Consider the following 19,446-nt stretch of genomic DNA (forward strand, 5'->3'; position numbering starts at 1 on the left):
TAACATCTTATTTTTTGCACTTATTAGCTGAAGTGTAAAAAAACACTCTTCTTTAGGACAGGGTGACTAGTATGTCCTCATGTTAAAATACAAGTGTTCTTTTGAGTGATAGAGGGCACTGACCAATTGAATTCTCTGTCAGTTCTTTTCCTCTGTCTAAATTTGGGCTATTACTTGGGCTTTTGTTACTGAATACAAAAAGGCAAGATTTGGGAAAGTTTTGGTACAGAACTCATATGCACCCTGTGGCTTCCAGTGAGGCTGATAACAAAGTAATTTTGTTATTTTTTTTACCTCACATATGCATTGAGCAACATTCCCTCTCATCCCAACTTCATTCTGCACTTTGCCAAATACGCAGGTGGATTCAACCAATAGTCTTCCTTTTCACTATCTTCAAATACGTCATTCTAGTTTGCTCATCTGCACTTAAATGACTGGTAAACTCCTTATATCCTGAGCATGGCCTGTCAGATGAGCCAGGCATCTAATTCTGGAGATATGGTTTTACAATACAGTTAAACCTGACTTATTAGTGTGTCTAAAGGAGTAGGCCTGTGTCTTCCATCAGGCCACAGCTTGTGCTTGTCTCATATCACAGCAAACAGGTTGAAGAAGTTAAACCAGTGGAAGTCTAACCTCAGCCAAAAAGCACTTTCTAGGGTTGTTTTTCTGAGCCAGTTTACTGGGGCATAGGTTACTGTCAGTTCCTAAAAAAGGATGAGAAAATAGTTGGGTGGGAGGCTACAGTCATCTCTTTCAGTACAATCTAGATTGGTCTAGATGCAAGGTAAAAACTCATCGTTTGTAGATGTAGTTACTGTTGCTTCTGAGAAGTAAGGTGGTGGTCTTTGAATTTCTTGGATTTGGGTAGTTCTAGTTACTTTGTTATTAATATTTTAATAGAGGTTGGTATCACCTATTGAGACTTTAAAAAGCTTTTAACAGAATTGCTTCTTTGTAGTTTGATTTTTTTTTTTTTTTAATTGCTTGATACAATCCAATTCATTTTGAAAGTAGATAACAAATTTTTACTTCTACCCTGTAGGCAGTATCAATAAACTTCTCTTTCTCTGTCTCGCAATAGTGGACCTGTATTGTCACTGGCGATTAGTTCCAATGGAGAACAGTGTTTCAGTGGTGGTATCGATGCAACCATCCAGTGGTGGAACATGCCTAGCCCTAATGTGGATCCATATGATACCTATGGTAAGTGCCTTTTAATAGATAAATAACTCATGACCATTGTCTTCAACATTAATTTGCTGTTTGATGCCAATCTGTTTTCTAGAGCTTTTGTGAAATGTAACTACCATTTATCAAGTAAATTGTGTTTTCAACTTTTTATGTGTGGTAAACATTAATTATGTATTCCCACTTGCATTGGTGACAAGCTTTGTGTAGAATTGTAGTAGGAAGACTGGCAGTTTCTGGGGATTAAACAGTAAAGAAAAAATTAATCGTACCTCTTTATTTTTAAGAAGTATGCTTACTACTTTGGACCAAAATTCCAAGTTTCTGAATGATTATTTCTTCTGATAGGAATTTCTCAGAAAACTAAGATAAGTGTACTCAAATTCTATGTCCCATGTTTCTGATTTCCATCTCAGTTCCCATAACCAACGTCTATAAAATTAAAGAGCTGATAACTGCTTGGAAAACTGTGCATCACTGTCCTACTATTGATGGTGATCAGTATTTTGAAGCATAGAACCATAGAATACCAGGTTGGAAGGGGCCACAAGGATCATCTGGTCCAGCCTTTCTTGGCAAAAGCATGGTCTAGACAAGATGGCCCAGCACCCTGTCCAGCTGAATCTTAAAGTGTCCAATGTTGGGGAATCCACCACTTTCCTGGGGAGATTATTCCAATGGATGATTGTGCTCATCATGAAATATTTCCCTCTTGTGTCCAATTGAAATATCCTCAGGAGTAACTTGTACGCATTGCCCCTCCTCTTTTTCATGTGACTCCTTGTAGAACGGGAGTCTTGATCTTCTTTGTAACCACCGTTTAAATACTGGAACATGGTGATAAGGTCTTTCCTAGGCCTTCTTTTCTCAAGACTTGAACAAACTCAGTTCTCTCAGCCTTTCCTCATATGGCAGTTTGGTTTGGTTTGGTGGGGTTTTTTGTTTGTCTGTCCTGTTGATGTGTGTTTTTTGAGAAAGATGGCAGTGGTTGTACAAATTGACCACGTATGTAATATTCTGGTGGTTGCTTAAACAGGAAGGGCTGTAACAGTTTTATGTGGAATTTAATTTACATTGAAGTACAAGAAATACTTGTTTAATGTCTCTTCACTAAAAAGGTTTCATTTCTGAACTTTTGTTTTTTGTTTTTTTTTTTCCAGAGCCAAACGTTCTAGCTGGCACCTTAATTGCTCACACAGATGCAGTCTGGGGTCTTGCGTACAGTGGTGTAAAGAATCACTTACTATCTTGTTCAGCAGATGGCACTATTAGATTGTGGAACCCACCAGAAAAAATGCCCTGTATTTGCACTTACAATGGAGAGAAAGGTAGGGTTTTGCAGTGGTTTTGAAAATCTGTTATGAGGCAGCTGATGATGCGACCAGGGTCTCTATCTCCATTTGTCAAAACTACATAACAGAATTAAAGGAAAAAGATCTTTTACTAAAGTAATCTTGGTGCTGTAGCATTACTTTAAAGAAGTGAGTGAATTTCTTCTTTAAAGTATGAGTATAAAACAAACTAAATGTATAAACTGTCAAGAATTTTCAAGTGTTTCATTATTCCTGAAGACATTTTTCTGTCTTCCTAGAGCATGGAATACCTACATCAGTTGACTTCATAGGTTGTGACCCTGCTCATATGGTGGCATCTTTTAACACTGGCAGCACAGTCATCTATGATTTAGAAACATCCCAGTCAGTGGTAATGCTTTCATCACAAATAGAATCTGGTAAGTAAAGCTCTTCTGTGTTGAATATCCGTCTTGGGTGAGGTACCTTTATCCAAGTTTTATTATACAGTAAAGTAAATGAAAAAGTTTTGCTCCTCTCCTGCATCGTGCAATTTGAGAGTTGGTTAGATGCTTAAAGGTGCTTGGACATGACGGAAAAGATTGTGGATTAGCAGGATTTGAAAGTGGTTAGAGGTAGGGAAAGCAACAGTTCTTGTTCTCTAAGCTGAAGTTTCTCAAGATTCAGTTGGCTGAACTGCATATTAAAACACAGTTTCATTGTGTAGCCTCGACACAGAGGATATTGAAATAAGTGAATAAGTGAATCAAGCAGAATAATAGTTCAGTGTAGAATTCTGTACATGTTGTGATTAAACACTCTCTCTTGTGGAACTTTTACTATTAGAAATTCTGCTGCTACAAATAAGGTGCTATGAAGATGTAGCTCTTTAAGAACTGTGTGTATCTGATGAAATTCTGGATACAGGAGCTTTCTTTTCTTGAACCCATGATAGTGTTCCATGAGGAAAACTTCCAGTTTCTCATCATTCGTTTCTGTGAAATGAGGCGTAAAATAATAATGTGAGGGGAGAAATTACTTTTACCCTCCAAGTAGTCTGATATATGTAGTGGTTATACTTAGAGTATAAGAAGGTTTTATAAAGACTTCAGCACAGGTTACAAAACTGTGTAAAAGCTATATTCTAGGTATATAGTACAAAAACTGGCATTGACAGTGAGAAAGCACATCTCAAATTGGAGAAATAACTTTCTTAGTTTGAAAAGAGAATCTTAAATGGGATCAAGAAAAATTAAGCACAGAAACGAAGGGAACAAGCTGTAAAATGTTGGCACATCAAGATGAAGTGTTATTTAAAGAGTATTCCAAAAACTGCGTAAGAAATTCTAAACCAGTCATTGGTGTATATAACAGAATCTAACAGGTTAGGTTGACTTAAGTTATTTGGATTCTGTCGTTCCCCCCAGCTAAATTTTTTTGTGATGTGGAGCTGTAAGGGGTGTGTGCTTAAATGTATTGGTGCCATAGTTTGTTTCTACTTGGCTAGTGCTGCTCTGCAGTGCTTTGTTTGTTTGCTGTTTCCCTTGAGAATCTTTTGTGTGCGTACACGACTTGTACAGCTTTAACCTTACATTACATTGACTAGAGTCTACCTGGCTATATTTATTTATTAGGAGATGCATTGATGCTCTTCCTAAAATGTTACTTATATAATACTAGTTAATATAGTAAGCTGAAGTGTAATGCTAAAATGTTCTCATTTTAGCTTTAACCCTTTCTTTAAGGCAGGTTAATATTTTTTTAAAATTTTATTTTCAGGTGTACAATCAAATAATCATATTAACAAGGTAGTAAGTCATCCCACACTTCCTGTAACTATTACAGCACATGAAGATAGACACATCAAATTTTTTGACAACAAAACGGGTAAGGATAAAAGAGAACATGATTTGTATGTATGAATATGTTTGAAGTAAATCTGGGCAGACATAGGGAGAATCCATTTGTAGAAAACTTACTAGTGATGTGGTTTTATGTAAAAGAGAACTTTTGGTATTTGGAAGATTAAGCCTCTTCAGTACCTTCTCTATTATATAGTCATATTCATTGCAATTGTGACTTCAGCAGTCAGAAAATACTCTCTCAAAACAGGCAGAGATAGTTGTGAGGGACAAGGAAATCCTTTTAAATTAGAGCTTCGTTAATTTATATAGAACGTCTGCCATTTTCTTCCTGTCTTCATCATTTCCATGCTTTTAACTGTAAGAATATATATTGGTTATGTTTTTCAACTCTCAGTAGTAAAGAACACTGCTTGGTACCTATTAGGGCAGGAAATAACCCAAAATTAATTGTAGTAATGGAATCCTGTGTTGTACTTTAAGAACACAGTTAAGTTCATGAAACAGAAAAGGATCTGGATAAAAGAGAAAAGAAGGGTATACAGAAAAACTGCACAGTCTATCATGACTAAAAGAATCAGAGTCATAGAATGTCCTGAGTTGGAAGGGACCCACAATGAGTCCAGTTCCTGTCCATGTATATGACAACCCCACAGTTCACACCATGTGTCTGAGGGTGCTGTTCAGTCTCTTCTTGAACACTGTCAGGCTTGTGGCTGTGACTGCCTCCCTGGGGAGCCTGTTCCAGTGCTCCACCACCGCCTCGGTGAAGAACCTTTTCCTAAAGTCCAATGTAAACCTCTCCTGGCACACCTTTCTGCCATTCCCTCAGGTTTCGTCATTGGTCACTAAAGAGAGGAGTTTGACGCCTGCCCCTCCTCCTCCCCTTGTGAGGAAGCTGTAGCTGTGATGAAGTCTCCCCTCAGTCTCCTTCAGGCTGAACAAACCAAGTGACTTTAGCTGCTCCTCATACAGCTTCCTCTCCAAACCTTTCACCAACTTTGTAGCCCTAAAGAAGGCTGAAATAATTGTAACAACAAAGATGAACTTCCATTTGTCAAATTATCGATCTCTTTCTGCATGTTATCCTACCAAGGTTGGGGAAAAAAAAATCAGCATTAGATGACTTTAAGTAGGCACATGTGGAAAACCCCTTTTTTAACTGTGGTTTGAGCAGAGTAGGGGAAGGCGTTCTTGGGATATGGGGTTTAAAGGCAAAAAGCTAGACATTTTTCCCCTCCTTATCTTCCATGAATCTATCTATTTGAATTGTGGTCATTAAATTCGTTGCAATGATTGTCCTGAAATTAAAATGTATTATTTTAAAGAAATAAAGATGTAGAATAAGGAGAAAAATCTTGCATAAACAAATAATTGGGTCAAAGACAGAAAACAGAAGGTAGAAGTAAATTATCATTTTGTGGAATAAAATATTACCGGGTCCAGCAATAGTTCAATGTAATATGAATCATCTGGACAGGAGACAGTATGTTGACAGTTTACTGTCGTTCATTAATTCAAGGTATTAAAGATGAAGGCTGATCAGGAAGAACTGAAGATCTTAATAGACTTAAAAGCAGGCAAATCAAATCAAATTCCATGTTGATAAATGTGAAACGATGCATGTAAGGAAAAACAAGCTGCTGCTTTGTCATTGCTGCCAGTAAAGATGCCTGATGGATAAAAAGAGCGCTTAGAATGGGAATGCCTTTTTGAGTGCTCTGTGTCATTTATCCTTACACTTGTACCAGAGTCTGCAGTTGAAACTTAATGATTTCTAATAGAACTGTATCATTCAAATATTGTTGAAATCTATTACAAATAAGTGTGTTATGCTATATCACATTTAATTGCAATGTTATTTTTACAAGAAACACTACTTCACAGGAAATTCACTGTTTATTTTGCTTTTAGGTAAAACGATCCATTCTATGGTTGCTCACTTGGATGCAGTCACAAGTCTAGCTGTAGATCCTAATGGAATCTATTTAATGTCTGGAAGTAAGCGTTTTTTCATATTCTATATACAATATAAATTTTGCATTTATGATGCACTGAAGTGTCTGACAAATCTTGCCTTTTTCTTTTTTCTCTTCTCTCTTTTTTTTTTTCCCTAAACAGGCCATGATTGTTCCGTTAGGTTATGGAATTTGGACAGCAAGACATGTGTGCAAGAAATAACAGCTCATAGGAAAAAGCTGGATGAATCCATTTATGATGTAGCATTTCATCCATCAAAAGCATATATTGCCAGTGCAGGAGCTGATGCCCTTGCCAAAGTGTTCGTGTGACACAGCAGAACAAACCTGCCTCATAACAGCAGGTCTGTTTGGACAAAAAAGAGGGAATGCGTCACTGCCATCAATGATAAGGTTACCAATAAGACACTACATCTGATCTGCCTGGGTGAAGGCTCTTGTGTGGGGCAGGTATAAGCTGGTGAAAAGCCACCACATCTTGAACAGTGTCAGGCTCATTCATTTACCTGTAATTACTGTATTAGGGGGGGTGGGGAGAAATACAAAAAAGAAAACCAGTATTTGTAGCCTTGACTGGATATGAACTGAGCGTATGTCTGTTCTTTAGGTGTCTTTAAGCAAACGTGGAGTCTGACTTTACAAAAGACTTTTATTTTGGACTCTGTGTGCTGCCTTAGGGTTAGGAATGTGGTGCTCTTGTGGGGGGAAGTGAGCTCCAAGAGTAGCTTTCTTTTCATCTCTTAGTAATCTTCTGTTTATCAGTTGAATGCCACAGATTCCCCTTTTAAACTTTTATTTTGCTTTAAAGAAAAGGAAATTTAACTTAAAATATTTTAGCATTAGTTGCACAAAATGTTTGGATAAAATTCTAGTTTTTATAAGTCTTTTTATATATTTAGCCTGTCACAACAGTGCTCAAGATTGTATTGATAATGTTTTTCTGCATTATAGAACCCTAAAACACAGAGATCTCACTGACCCGCTGCCGTGTAACCACACTCTTCCCTTCTTTTGCCTAATACCGCTCAGCTAAGTCCTTGCATAAGGATGCTAATTCATCATCATCGCATAACTGTCTTCATAAATAAAGGACTGTAAAATGTGTTCTGATGAAACACGGAGGGGTTAACACCCCCGAATGAACTCTTAAAAAAAAAAATTAATCTTGGCATCCTATCACTATGTGATATTTTGTACATCTTACTGTATTTACGAGTTTATTTATCAAGGATTACCCATCTTGCTAATGGCCTATTGTTATTTATTTCACTTTTTGTTGGTCTTTATATCCTTTTATGTAGTGTGTTCAAGGGCCCTGTATATCTATTATGGCACTCTTTGAACAGTCTAAAGTAGATGAGAAAATGGGACATTTGATAACTCTAAAGTTGCAAACCAAGAAATTATTTTTCCTCTGGTTAAGGACCTGGAATGGAGTTGATTCCAAATAACAATCTTGTTTCAGAACTTTCGGAGTGAAAATTATTTTTATTTGCATTTCAAATAGAAGACAAAAGTAGTTGATTCAAGATTCATAAATCTGCTGTGTTTTGACTATAGTTATTCCCTGCTTTTATTTTATTTTCAGATGTGCTTCAGTTTATGGTGTAACTAAAGATTTTGTTTGTGTAATGCATGATTAATACAATAAAGTATTTTTTCTAGTCTTCCACAAAACTTTTCTGATCAGTTTGCGAGTTTTGATGAGTTTTGTAAGGTTTCTGTTTTACAAACTATGAATCAGCGAATTTTTAAGATTGTACCACATAGCAAAAGTACAGCTGTTGAAAAATAATGTATATAAAATGCATATAATAAATATTAAATGGTGTACCTGTATGTTACTGTTGGCTACATTATTTTGTGTTGCACAGTTTGAAAGTGTCATTCTACAAATTACTAAATTAGGTCTAAATTTTAGCAAAATGACCGTTTATTATGCTTATAAGCTGCTTTTTTTTTGAAAATTGTAATAGTTGTCTGGATGTCAACCAACTGTTCAGTTTCAAGCAGCAGTACCCACATATAAGAACATGTTTCCACAGTATTTTTAAAAATTTTTACAAGACCGATTTGAAAATTGCTCATGTATTCTTAGAGCCTTTATAAGATGGAAATCACACTGTTTTTCACTCTGTATAGGAAGTGATTCTCAAGTGATTTAGGAGCCAGAAAGATACTATTTTTATTGCTAGCTGCCATTGAATCATTGTGTTGAATTAAAAAAACCCCAACATTTTAAATGTCTAAAATTTCACCATATGTCAAACGATATGTATTCACCTGGGTCCATTTCTTTACAAGTCCTCCAATAAGCTGCAGGTCAACATTGAGCTACTCTGTGATGAGTCACTTTCCTGTAAGTGTATCAACAGAACCAGAATACCACAATATGGATCTTAGATTTTCATGTCAAAGTATTATGTTTAGATATAAATTACCTTCAGATGGAACATGTTCCTGTAAGTGGTTGTAACTGTATTGTTCCATGTAAGTTTCCAGTTTTGCAGTGAGAATGTATCTCATGCCATCTCATGTCAAGCAAATTAGATTTTTTTAAAACAAAGGGAATAAAAGGTGCTCATGGTAGGCAGGATAATGCAGTTATATGCTGAAATTAATTTTGTTTTAGTAATGTTACATTGTTTGAAATGTTGCAGTAAATTATAATTGTATAGAAATTCGAGAATTTTGTCCTTTATCATGAAGATTGAGGTGAGGCCTTTCAGTAACTGCTTGTAGGACACTAAGACTTTACTTTTGAAAGTAACATTCAGCTGATTTGCACTTTTTGTTCCTTCCAGTCTAAAGCATTCAACTAATCAACAGACAAGAGAGTATTTGAATTTTATTGGAAGTAATTTCGTTGGAAGTAATTTCATAATCGCCTTTTCTGAAGCCAAACATTGTTTCTGGCAGCTTTTCCAGACTGCTGCATTTTAATGCTTAAATGAAATGTGATTGTTTAATAAACATTGCCATGCATAACATTTACTTTTTTTTTTTTTTAATTGTATTAAAATCGAAATGGTAAAACCAAAAATATTTGCTTATTTTCCTTAATTGAAATCTTAACAGTCATCTTAGTTCACTGTTCGATAGCGGATCAAATGCTGTAGTGAGGCTTCTGTTATTGAATATTGACAATAGTCTCTAATACAGTCTTAGTTTGTTTATTGTGGGTCATAACATGCTAAAAACCGTATTTGGGTTTTTTTTTTTTTTTTTAGAACAGAAGAGCTGTAGTACTGGCAATTGGGGAAAAAAATGATAGTGCTGAAATAAATGTTTTCATTTAGCAAAATCACCTCAACCTATGAAAGGACTGATTTACTTCTCTTTTGTAAGTAAGACCCAAAGGACTTGGGCTCAGAACCTGTGTGGAAAGATATCTAAATGTGTTTAATAATACATTTAGCATTAACAGACTTATTCCCCATCGTGCTTTTTGTTGTAGAACCTGTTTTAAGCAGATGATTGGTGAGTGTAGTCCAGCATCTTGTCTGCATAAGTATCAAATACATCTGAAAAATGGTGTAAGAAGCCCTTCCCTAATTTAGAAATCCTAAAGAAGAATTTATTTGCCAGGAGATAACTGGTAGATTTTCCTAGTGGAAAAAACTCTGTGGTCTTGAGGATACCTTGTCAGAGGCTGTCCATTTCCCTTATTCTATACTAACTGATTTATTACAAAACTGCTAGCACTCTCTGTCCTGGCATACTGTTAGTGTTATATGCTTCTCTAGCACTTCCCATCTCAAATCACTGGAAAGCTTCTTGGTCACACAGTGCTGACTGCAATTCCTTCTGGCTACCATATCACATAAAACGTGTCTCAAACAAATGCGTCTCAGCAGAGCAACTGATCTTTTTGCAGAGAGGCTAAACACACAGATCAGATGGTCTACATGAATCCTGCTGGGAAAACAAGTGTAACTCTTTCTCTTCCCAGATAAGGTACATGCTATGAAAATATGACTGACTTTACCTTTTGCGTCTTGCTTTCACTGCAGTGTGTGTATATATATATATGTATTTATTTTTAATAACTTTTTTAAAAGAAAAAAATACAAAAAGAGAAGGTGCCAGAATTATGTTTAAATGCTACATCTGAGGTGAGCATGAATGGAGGTTTAAGTTCCATATTTAATTCTTGCTCTGTTGGTACTTGGAGCATACACATCCTTGAGTCCTATGCAGACTAAATCGCTTATATTATTAGATTTTTTTCAAAATGAATAGTTCAAGCTACAAAGCGTTATAGATGTCATAAAAATACAGCACTTTGCTTTCTAATTTTAACATAAAATCAGATTTTGACTGACTTAATAATGGAAAACAACATGCTTGCTTTTTAGTCCTCCTTCTTAACAGCCCCCCATAGGAGAAATCATCTAAACTTTCTGAAAGTGCATGTATAACAAAATACTACTTTTTTTTTTTTTTTTTAATACTTGCAGATTTTAAGGAAGTTAATTTAACTCTGCTGGCATCCCTAGGAACGAAAAGAGGGCAATGTGAGGTAGCCTAGGTCATAAGGTTCTTGTTTTCAAGAATCACTGAGCCTCTGATTTCAGTGCTGTGAATATCTCTGCTACAGAAAGTGAATTGAAAGTTGTTGATGTGTACTTTCACTATGGTTTGATTTCTTTAGCTGCACATCAAACTGAACAGATGTCAGGCCTGTTCTTTTGTGATCTAGAACCTTATTAGGAGATCTTCTATTTATTAATTCCCATACATCCTGAATTTCTTATTTGCTAATATTTCTTCCTGGAAGGTCACATCCAGTGTCCCAGCTGATTTGATCTAGTTTTCCTGAAGCAAAATAACTGGGGAGGCCAACTGTCAGCCGACCCTCAGCCACCCTAGCACCCCAGCAGTGTCTAGGAGCAGTGTGAGGGCATTTAATCTGGCAGTAGAAGAATTCTGACTTTGATTGTATGTAGTGCTATAATGTAACTGTCAGAATAACACTAAATCTCTGATTTAGTGTTGTCTTAGCTGGAGGAGAGAATGGATTCCTACAAGCATATGGCTCCACTTTATTCTCTGCTGGGAATCTAAGCTATTGAGGTTGTTGGCTACTGGCCTCAAGCAAATAGCAAGTAGCAGCTTTAGCCATTTAATATCTTTATAGGCAAACAACATACACAGTTGTATTCAGTTACATGGGGAATATCTGTAGTGTTCTGTTATATAAATCTTACCAGTGCTGTGGGACTTCTGATGCTCTCCTTTTAAATTGATCCAAGTTAGTGGATTTATTACAGAATTTTAAACTTTCTAAACTAAAGGATCAGTGCTGTGAATTTATTTATAAATATATATTAGTAAAACTGAGGCTACAGGTAGGAATTTAATAATGATCTTGTGCTAGCTGTGTGGGTTAAAGGCTGTCTCCTTTAAACTGAGTATTACTGGGAGCTGTATCTGTTTTAGCAAAGTTCAAAAGTATTGATATTGCCCTATTCTTTACAAATGGCATTAATCCTTTGAAAAGCGGTGGTCACAGATAAAGGTAACACTAGCTTAATATGTGGCTTGTAGAATTGTTCATTTCTGTCACAGAAGATACGCAGTGAGATTTATAACCTCTTAAGGCGAAATGCTCCATTCTACTCAGAGTAGAGGACCCTTTAGAATAAATATTTCACTTGTCGATCAAGGAGTATTTGCTTTTGCGATGTCTTTGACTTGGATGTTTTGAAGACCCTTTAACCTGAAGGGAGAATACTGCCATGAGAGGATGAGTTGCAGCTCTGTCCTCAGAGCAATAAATCTGGCAATAAATATGATTGGCTATGTGACCTTTTTTTTTTAAAACTGTTTTCAAATAGGAGGTTTTTGTAGCTGAACATTTTTGATAATATTTTCAAGACTTTTAACTCTATTCAGTCTTAAGCATTCACTAGTGCTAGCTGACTGACTTCCTCCTCCCGTCTGCTTTTGTCTCTCAACTCGGCTTTTCTGGAAAGCTCCAGAGGCTTTGAGAAACCTGAAGGAGGAAAGAGTAGCTCATATAAACGTTAGATCATGAATCCATGTGTTACTTACAGCCATCTGTGTCCACGTGAACTGGAGCCGAGAAGATGACTGTTATGTGCCACACCTGCTGGGGGTGGGGCAGAGCTGAGGAGGCGCAGCTGGTGGTGCCAGTGGAGCCAGCCATAGTGGCTGATCCTGGCGTGGCAGCAGAGCATCTGGAGTCCAGCAGCAAGCTGTGAGGAGGCAGGCTGGGAGAGACCTTGTGCCCTCCGCTTGCAGCCTTGTCTGTGGAGAGGGAGAGCTGCTTGTTGTCTGTGGTTGGTCACATACCCCTGAGGTGTTTCCTGAGGCTTCTCCCTGGCCTGCACCTGCAGCTGGGATTGCGGTGGGACTGCAGGGAGCTGATACTTCTCCTCTGGCGGCCAGCCTGGTGAGTCTGGAGCTGGGCAGGGGGAGCAACCAACTGCAGCTGGGCACCCCCACACTTAGCCTGAGAGCTGCTGGGGTTTGCTCATGAACAGCCAGTGCCCAAGGGGATGTGTTTTTCCCTCATGAAAGGAGGAGGGTTGGCTAAGGGGTCCTGTGCTTTTTGAGACTGTCTGGTGACAGGCCTCATTGGCTTTTTAAAGCAGACTTTTTCCTATTGTTTCAGGTGCCTTTCCTCTCCAGTTGCTCTTTCATATCTTGGAATGAGTGGGTTTCTTCTCATTGAGGTTTTGGGTTTTTTTTAATTAATACGTGGGTTTTTTCTTTCCAAAGAGGATGATTTTCTGAGGGAAATGCTTCTAATTCGAAATAGGACATCTTGCATCTTATCTCTGGTCAGACTTCTAATTCAGCGGGAATAAAGAGCTCCTGCATGATGCAGAAGTAATGTTTTCCTTCCCTGAGATCTCAGCAATGGCTGGGAGGGGAAAAAACATCTCAAACCTTTCAGGTCTCTTGGGCAAACACCCTGCGAGCAGCAGGCAGGGAGGCGCAGGGAGGCACAGGGAGGGCGCGTCGCTGCTGCTGCTGTGGCTCAGCTGGGGAGAAGCAGGACTCAGATGCTGTAGACACTGCGGCAGGAGCTTCCAAGCAGAAACTGCGAGGTCCGGGCAGACACTCTGCATGCAGGGGCGGCACCTGGAAGTCTGTGTCGTGGCTCTGTTTTGTGTGCATGGTGCTTTTGGTGGACTGGTCGGTAGCCACGGGTTTGCCCTGGATTGCCTTACCTGGAGTTTTCGTGCGTTACATAGAAGTACCATTGCATCTTAATGACAGCAGATCTTTTAAAATGCTTTTCAATGCCACTTAATTACCAGGGTAGTTGTTTGCAAAACAGGAATTGTATTTTAGCTTCCTAAATTAGTGCTTTGACTCTTTTGCCTTTGATAACCCAGATGACTGATTCTGCCATTCTCAGTAGGTGAAGTTTTCTGTTAAGATGATTTAGCTAACAGTTGCCATACAGAAGAAATATTTTCCTCAGTTCGAGTGATCTAGTACATGACAGTTTCCATGGTGCATATGCATTACGTTCTGTCAGAAATTTTGGCTTTGGCAGATATGTGGACTTACAGAGGCAACTGATTGTGGTCACTTCATTTTAATTGTGTGTGTTAGTCTAGTCTCTGTTTAGATTTGAGCAAATCAGACCATTGGGCAGTAAAGTCCTTGTTGATGCATTTGCTACCAGCATGCTGTGCCAGACAGTTCTGTTTCTAAAGTGGCTCTGAGTCCTCACCAGAATCAGTTCAACAGGACCAAGTTGTGTACCTCACCTCACTTAGAATATTTAGATGGGAGAAAGCTGTGGTCTCCCCATCTTCCTTTTCTGAGCAAGTAGTATCAATATGTTATTAAAATACCCAGAGTAAGTCTCAGAGAATTGCAGAAACTAAGTAACAGTGAATTGGGTTTGGATTTTAAGAGGGCTGTTTTAATACTATAGTTTGATTTGAAGCTTACAAAAAATGTAAAAGGAGTGCTAAGTTAGTAAGTAATTTTTGTAATTTTCCCATCTAATTGCCAGTCTTTTTCTCAGTCTTTTAACTTGTTGTTATCTCTAACTTGTATTCTTTGGCAGAGAATTGTTTATCATATTTGTAATCTGATCACATATACCAGGGCAGAAAAATAGCTCTTATCCCTTTGCTTACATTCTACCATACTCTGGTTGCTGGTAAGTAGCAAAGGCCGTATCTGACCTCAGCAAAGGTTGGAAAAGTTTAGTTAGCATTTGCAAGTAAAAACAGCTTTGCAGGATTCTCATGCCCATGTCTTAGGAACTGGTCCAGTGTGAAGTTCATCTGTAGGTTCGGTTGGACCCTGAGGCTGAGGGTGTGTTCAAACCAACAGCACCTGGTTTCCAGGAGGGTGCCCTCGGCCTGAGGTTTGGTGTCTTGGCAGCCAGGCAGCCAACGCTACCCGCTCCTTTTGGCTGTAGTAAACACGGTGGCCAGAGCATTGCTGCTTCCCTTCATCACCCTGGGGTGGCCAGAGTTCAGCTGACCCTGCTAGTGTTTGCAAACAACTGCTCTGGGTGTGGAACGCGAAGAAAAGTAGTAAGGACACAATATTCGTTTCTATGTAGACTCAGATGAATCTGAATAAATTTTAGGGTAAGAAAACAATAAATACCCTTCAGGTAATGAAAGTGGCTTATAATCAAAGATAATTCACTAACCAAACTTGATAGTTTGAAAGGAAAAGAAATTTTGATCCTAATGAGATTAAATTTAAACTGGGCATTTGCTTCAAAGCAGAGATTAAGACCTTGGATTTAATCATAGACATCACATTTTCAGGACCTATTCTTCCTTCAGCTGAAGTCAGAGGCGAAATTCCTGTTGAAGCCAAAGGCGGCAAAGGAATGTGTGCTCCAGTTGATAGACATATATAAATGTAAAGTTATTCTAGAATAATAAACGATTTAGTGGAAGTTTCCATATATTTGGTGTCTTTATTTGGATGACAGTTCACCACAAGCTATTCCAACACATTCTGCTTCAGCTTCTCAAGAAAACCATTTTGTTTACTGTCCCAGGTCCAAACCAAATCCAGTCAGTAAGACGTTTTTGATTGATTTTGTTAGGCTGGGGATCTAAGCCTCTAGTTTCCTCACAGTTTGTTTAAGATACAAGTCAATCTTCTTTGACAGTGTGCTCAGGCCTTCTGTGGAACTTGTGTGCAAGAGAGAAGTTTTCTGTGATTTTTGTGGCTTTGATGGTTTCTGGAGCTGACTCATCCTTCAGCCTAATGAAATGAAGGAAAGTGCTGACAAAACTGATGGAGCTAGGTAGTAATATTGAGAGTTGCCCCATTAGAAATATGGCTTAAAAGCAAGGCATAAGATGATGTCACCACTTTTCTTCTCCAGAACAGGGGAGATGAAAATATAATACCTGTATTGTATGGGGCCATCCTTGATAGAAGAGAAGGCTTATGTGATGATATGAATACAAATTGCAAATAGAAGTAATTAAGAACACTTATGGGAGAAACTAGTGTTCTGATGAAACTATACTACTTCATATGTGCCAGAAAAACACCCCCGTTCTTCCTCCTCTCTTCCCACCTCAAAATTACTTTGTAAGTTGTAGAGAATTATAGTCATTAGCTGGTGATGAAAGGGTTTTTTTGGATGATTACTACATAGCTCTTCTTTATTGCCATTGCTTTTGAAAGGCAAGGTAACTACTTTTGAAGTGATTATTTTATCTTAAGAATGTTAGGATGCTCTTGCTTTGGATCTTTCTCGTTTCTCGCTGGTTCATTATTAGTAGTTTCACAAATGGTAATAAAGTTCAACTTCTGAGACCTGTTTTTCTTGCACTCTGCTTGAGGATGTAATATAAAAGACTACAGGTCTCAGCCCTGGCAGTGTGAAGACTTCTCTGCAGTTTACCGACCTTCAGTCCTGGGCTGTGTACCTGCTTTTCCTGTATACTGCACTTGTCAGACAAATGTATAGCAAGAAAGAATCATGGTATCAAAAGATATATATACAAGGTGGTTCATGATCAGAGAGGATCTAAATGCCTAACATTTGTGTGAGGTGTAAAACCTGAGGTAGAATCAGAAACCCTGGCCTGAGTTTCCTTCCAGCACTGAGAAAAGCAGGCTGCCGATGACAGAGGAACCTGTGCGCTTCTTTCAGTTGTAAAATAGCCTATGAGTCAAGAAGTCACCCAGGAAATGTAAGAGATTCGGTTTCTTGATTGGTCTTCTTGGCAGTGCTCAGGCCTGGCTGTAGGCTGCAGTTCTTACTGGCAGTTACCATGGTACAAAAAGTAATTTCAGTTTATTTAGGACAGGAAATTAATAGAACTTTGTAAATTTAAGTTGCTGTGGGAGCTCCACTGGGAAGGATGAGTTTTGGACTGTAAAATTCCGAAAGGGCTTTGGGAGTTGCAGTAAATACCTAAATCACTAAGCTTAGAATCTTTTTTTCTGAGTGAAGGAATCTTGATTTTTTTCTTTATTTATGGTATGTCGTCAGCATTCAGATTGCAAATCCCCCCAAGCCTTGTGAGTACTATTCAGGGAAACAGGACATAGAGAATCACAGAATGGTTTGGGTTGGAAGGAACCTTTTAAACACCATCTAGTCCAGCCCCCTTGCCATGATTTTCATTATACAGGTTTTCATCAGCCTCACTAGAGAACAGAATTTATCCCCTGCAGGACATATTCTTGATTGACATTCCTAATACCTGTGGCAATGTTCCCAAATGGAGTTTGCACAAGTCAGAGTAGCTGGAGCTCTGTTCACACTCTTTGTACTGTTTGGTCCAGCAACATAAAACTTTTTACCCAAACAAGAGCATCTAATCATGTCTGCTACCCTCTGCCATGCTGTTCTTCCTCCAAACTTACCTTCTACTTACAGCATAATCCACATCCTTTCCACCCTGGCTCTGGATCTCACTAGGTCTCAATCCTTTTATCCATACCTCACTGATGTTTTTCCAGATCAAAATTTTGCTCACAAGTGCTTGCTGACACATAAACTTTGTATATTTGAAAAAGTATTTTCTGTATCCACTTCCTACCTCAGTGTAATGGGGCTGTATGAAGGGTGCAAGTTACGTGACATCACTGTTCCTGTGACATGGAAATATTTGGACATTTAGCTCTGCAGGTTTCAGTGTCCCACAGACCCAGACCTGCTTTTTCCCTGGTGGGTGAATAACGTGAGTAAAGCTGCCTCCTCCTTTGCAACAGTAAAAAGAAAGTGGGTGAGAAAATGTGATTCTGCTAGCCAGCATGTGATTTATATTCAGAAGATTCAACTAGCATTATACCTAGTATGAACAGTGACTACAATTTTTATATTGAAATTAAAATATTTGTATAAATAGTATCCTTGCTGTTTGAGGATGACTTAGGACTTTTTTCATTTGCAAACTGGGATTTAAAATAATAGAGGCAGGAAGCATCACATGCAACTTACTCAAGATATACTATGTGAGGTTCATCACAAAAAGACTTTTATATTACAGGGTATTAAAACAGATAGCAGCAATCCCAGTTTTCTTGCAATATATATTTCTATAAAAAGTTTAAAAACTAAATGAATTAAACTTTTGGACAAAGTTGATATTGCATATGAATTTATACAGCAATAGCTGAATACTCTTATCTATAAACACTTAACAAAATTAAACATAACAATTAATAGAAAAATACAAGGCATCTTTGCCATTCATGTTTAGTGTAATATATAGCCAGTCATAAGTTATTAAAAAATGCACAACAAAAGCCTGATGAATACAATCCCTTCTGTGCCACTCCATAACTACTACAAGTTTTACAATCATCAATAGTGGAGCTGGAGGGGAAGAAAAAAGGGAAACCCTAAATTGATAGGGAAAGTGCTGGTTTGGTTTCTACTATTAATATATATTTTACTTGCAAACCCCTTTATTTTCTAAAGAATACTTGAGAAAAACTCAGTTAATATTGCATCATTTTAACCACACACATATAGGTATAAATATATCAAAACATTACCAAGTACATAATCAAATTAAACACTTTTTTTTCAAGAAAACCATTAATCTTCAGAAAACCTTACACATCTGTAAAGATGTTTTTACTAGCATAGAAAGCTGTTATTCTGTGAGCTAGTGAATCACACACACACGTCTGCCCACTCTCTTCTAGCCATGTAATCTGATATAAACCAGTTAGGTTTCAAGGTTTGGGATGATACCTTTGGATTTGAATTTGAATGCTTTCCATTCCCAGTGTGTGGTTGAATTTAATCTCTCTGCCCAAGATTCCTGTCTCTGTCTAGCCAATAACAATTACTTAAATTCAAGACAGTACAAGGCAGTAGAGGGGAAAAATCTGGTTATCAAATGTATTAGGAATATCACTGTTGACTTGAGTGGTGTGGGAAGCAGTAGTGTCAGCTAGTATGTTAGGATCCAGATCCTCAAAAAGAGCTACTGTGCCTTAAGTACCTTTCAAAATCTGTGCCAAAAGAACCAAACTACATAGATCCACAAAAATCTGCGGTTAGAAGTTAAATGTCTTTTCATGTAAACTTCGCCAACCAGATGGCAATATCATTCACAATAGCAAAACCTCAATTAGTAAAAATAGACTGTTAAGCTACAATCTGTCATAGCTTTCCTTAAACTGCCTGGCAATAATGGATGTTGCACAACTGAAGTACAGAAGGTACTGCGCGCCATCAGCAGAACTCCTTCAAAAGATACAGAATCGTAAGCTACAAAAGGCTTATGGAACATAGTACTATGTATTTAAAATTATATTATTTTTAACTCATAAGAAGACATCTAGCAAGTGACAGCAAAAATGTCAGCGCTGCATTGTTTCCTCTGCTGATATCTGAGAGCCTTAAGTGCACAATATGCATAGCTTTAAAATTTGGGATACTATATATGTATTGAAAATAATAGCTGTTGGCCACCTTCTGCATTCCAGTATTAAGTATTATACTTCTAAACAAGCTCACGAGAATCCTTGACAGACTACAAAACCAAAAAGTAGCCCTTCCTCTCCCTTTGCATTAAGATAGTATATATAAGAATAAAACATCTGTACTTCAGAGAGACCATTTCAGTTTCATGATTTTTGGTTTCAAAGTAGTAATATCCAACAAAAGATTTTTCTGCT

The 19,446-nt window shown here is 37.8% G+C and overlaps 1 protein-coding gene across 6 annotated transcripts in view; it reads left to right on the forward strand.

The window, feature by feature from the left end:
* The window catches only part of STRN3 (striatin 3), a 64,216-nt gene extending 54,519 nt beyond the window's left edge, over window positions 1-9,697 (forward strand). For 4 of the 6 annotated variants that reach the window (XM_080345357.1, XM_080345359.1, XM_080345360.1 and 1 more), the window contains 6 exons: window positions 1,088-1,209; window positions 2,355-2,522; window positions 2,786-2,926; window positions 4,266-4,373; window positions 6,263-6,349; window positions 6,470-9,697. In XM_080345357.1, coding sequence (XP_080201483.1) covers window positions 1,088-1,209; window positions 2,355-2,522; window positions 2,786-2,926; window positions 4,266-4,373; window positions 6,263-6,349; window positions 6,470-6,639 — 796 coding nt within the window. In that variant the 3' untranslated portion in view covers window positions 6,640-9,697. The remainder of the gene's footprint in view (window positions 1-1,087; window positions 1,210-2,354; window positions 2,523-2,785; window positions 2,927-4,265; window positions 4,374-6,262; window positions 6,350-6,469) is intronic. The other 2 variants (XR_013922186.1, XM_080345358.1) reach the window with 2 other exon arrangements.
* The last annotated feature ends 9,749 nt before the right edge of the window (window positions 9,698-19,446 follow it).

The sequence above is a fragment of the Nesoenas mayeri genome (genome assembly GCF_963082525.1).
Source record: "Nesoenas mayeri genome assembly, chromosome: 5".
NCBI classification, from domain to species: Eukaryota; Metazoa; Chordata; class Aves; order Columbiformes; family Columbidae; genus Nesoenas; species Nesoenas mayeri.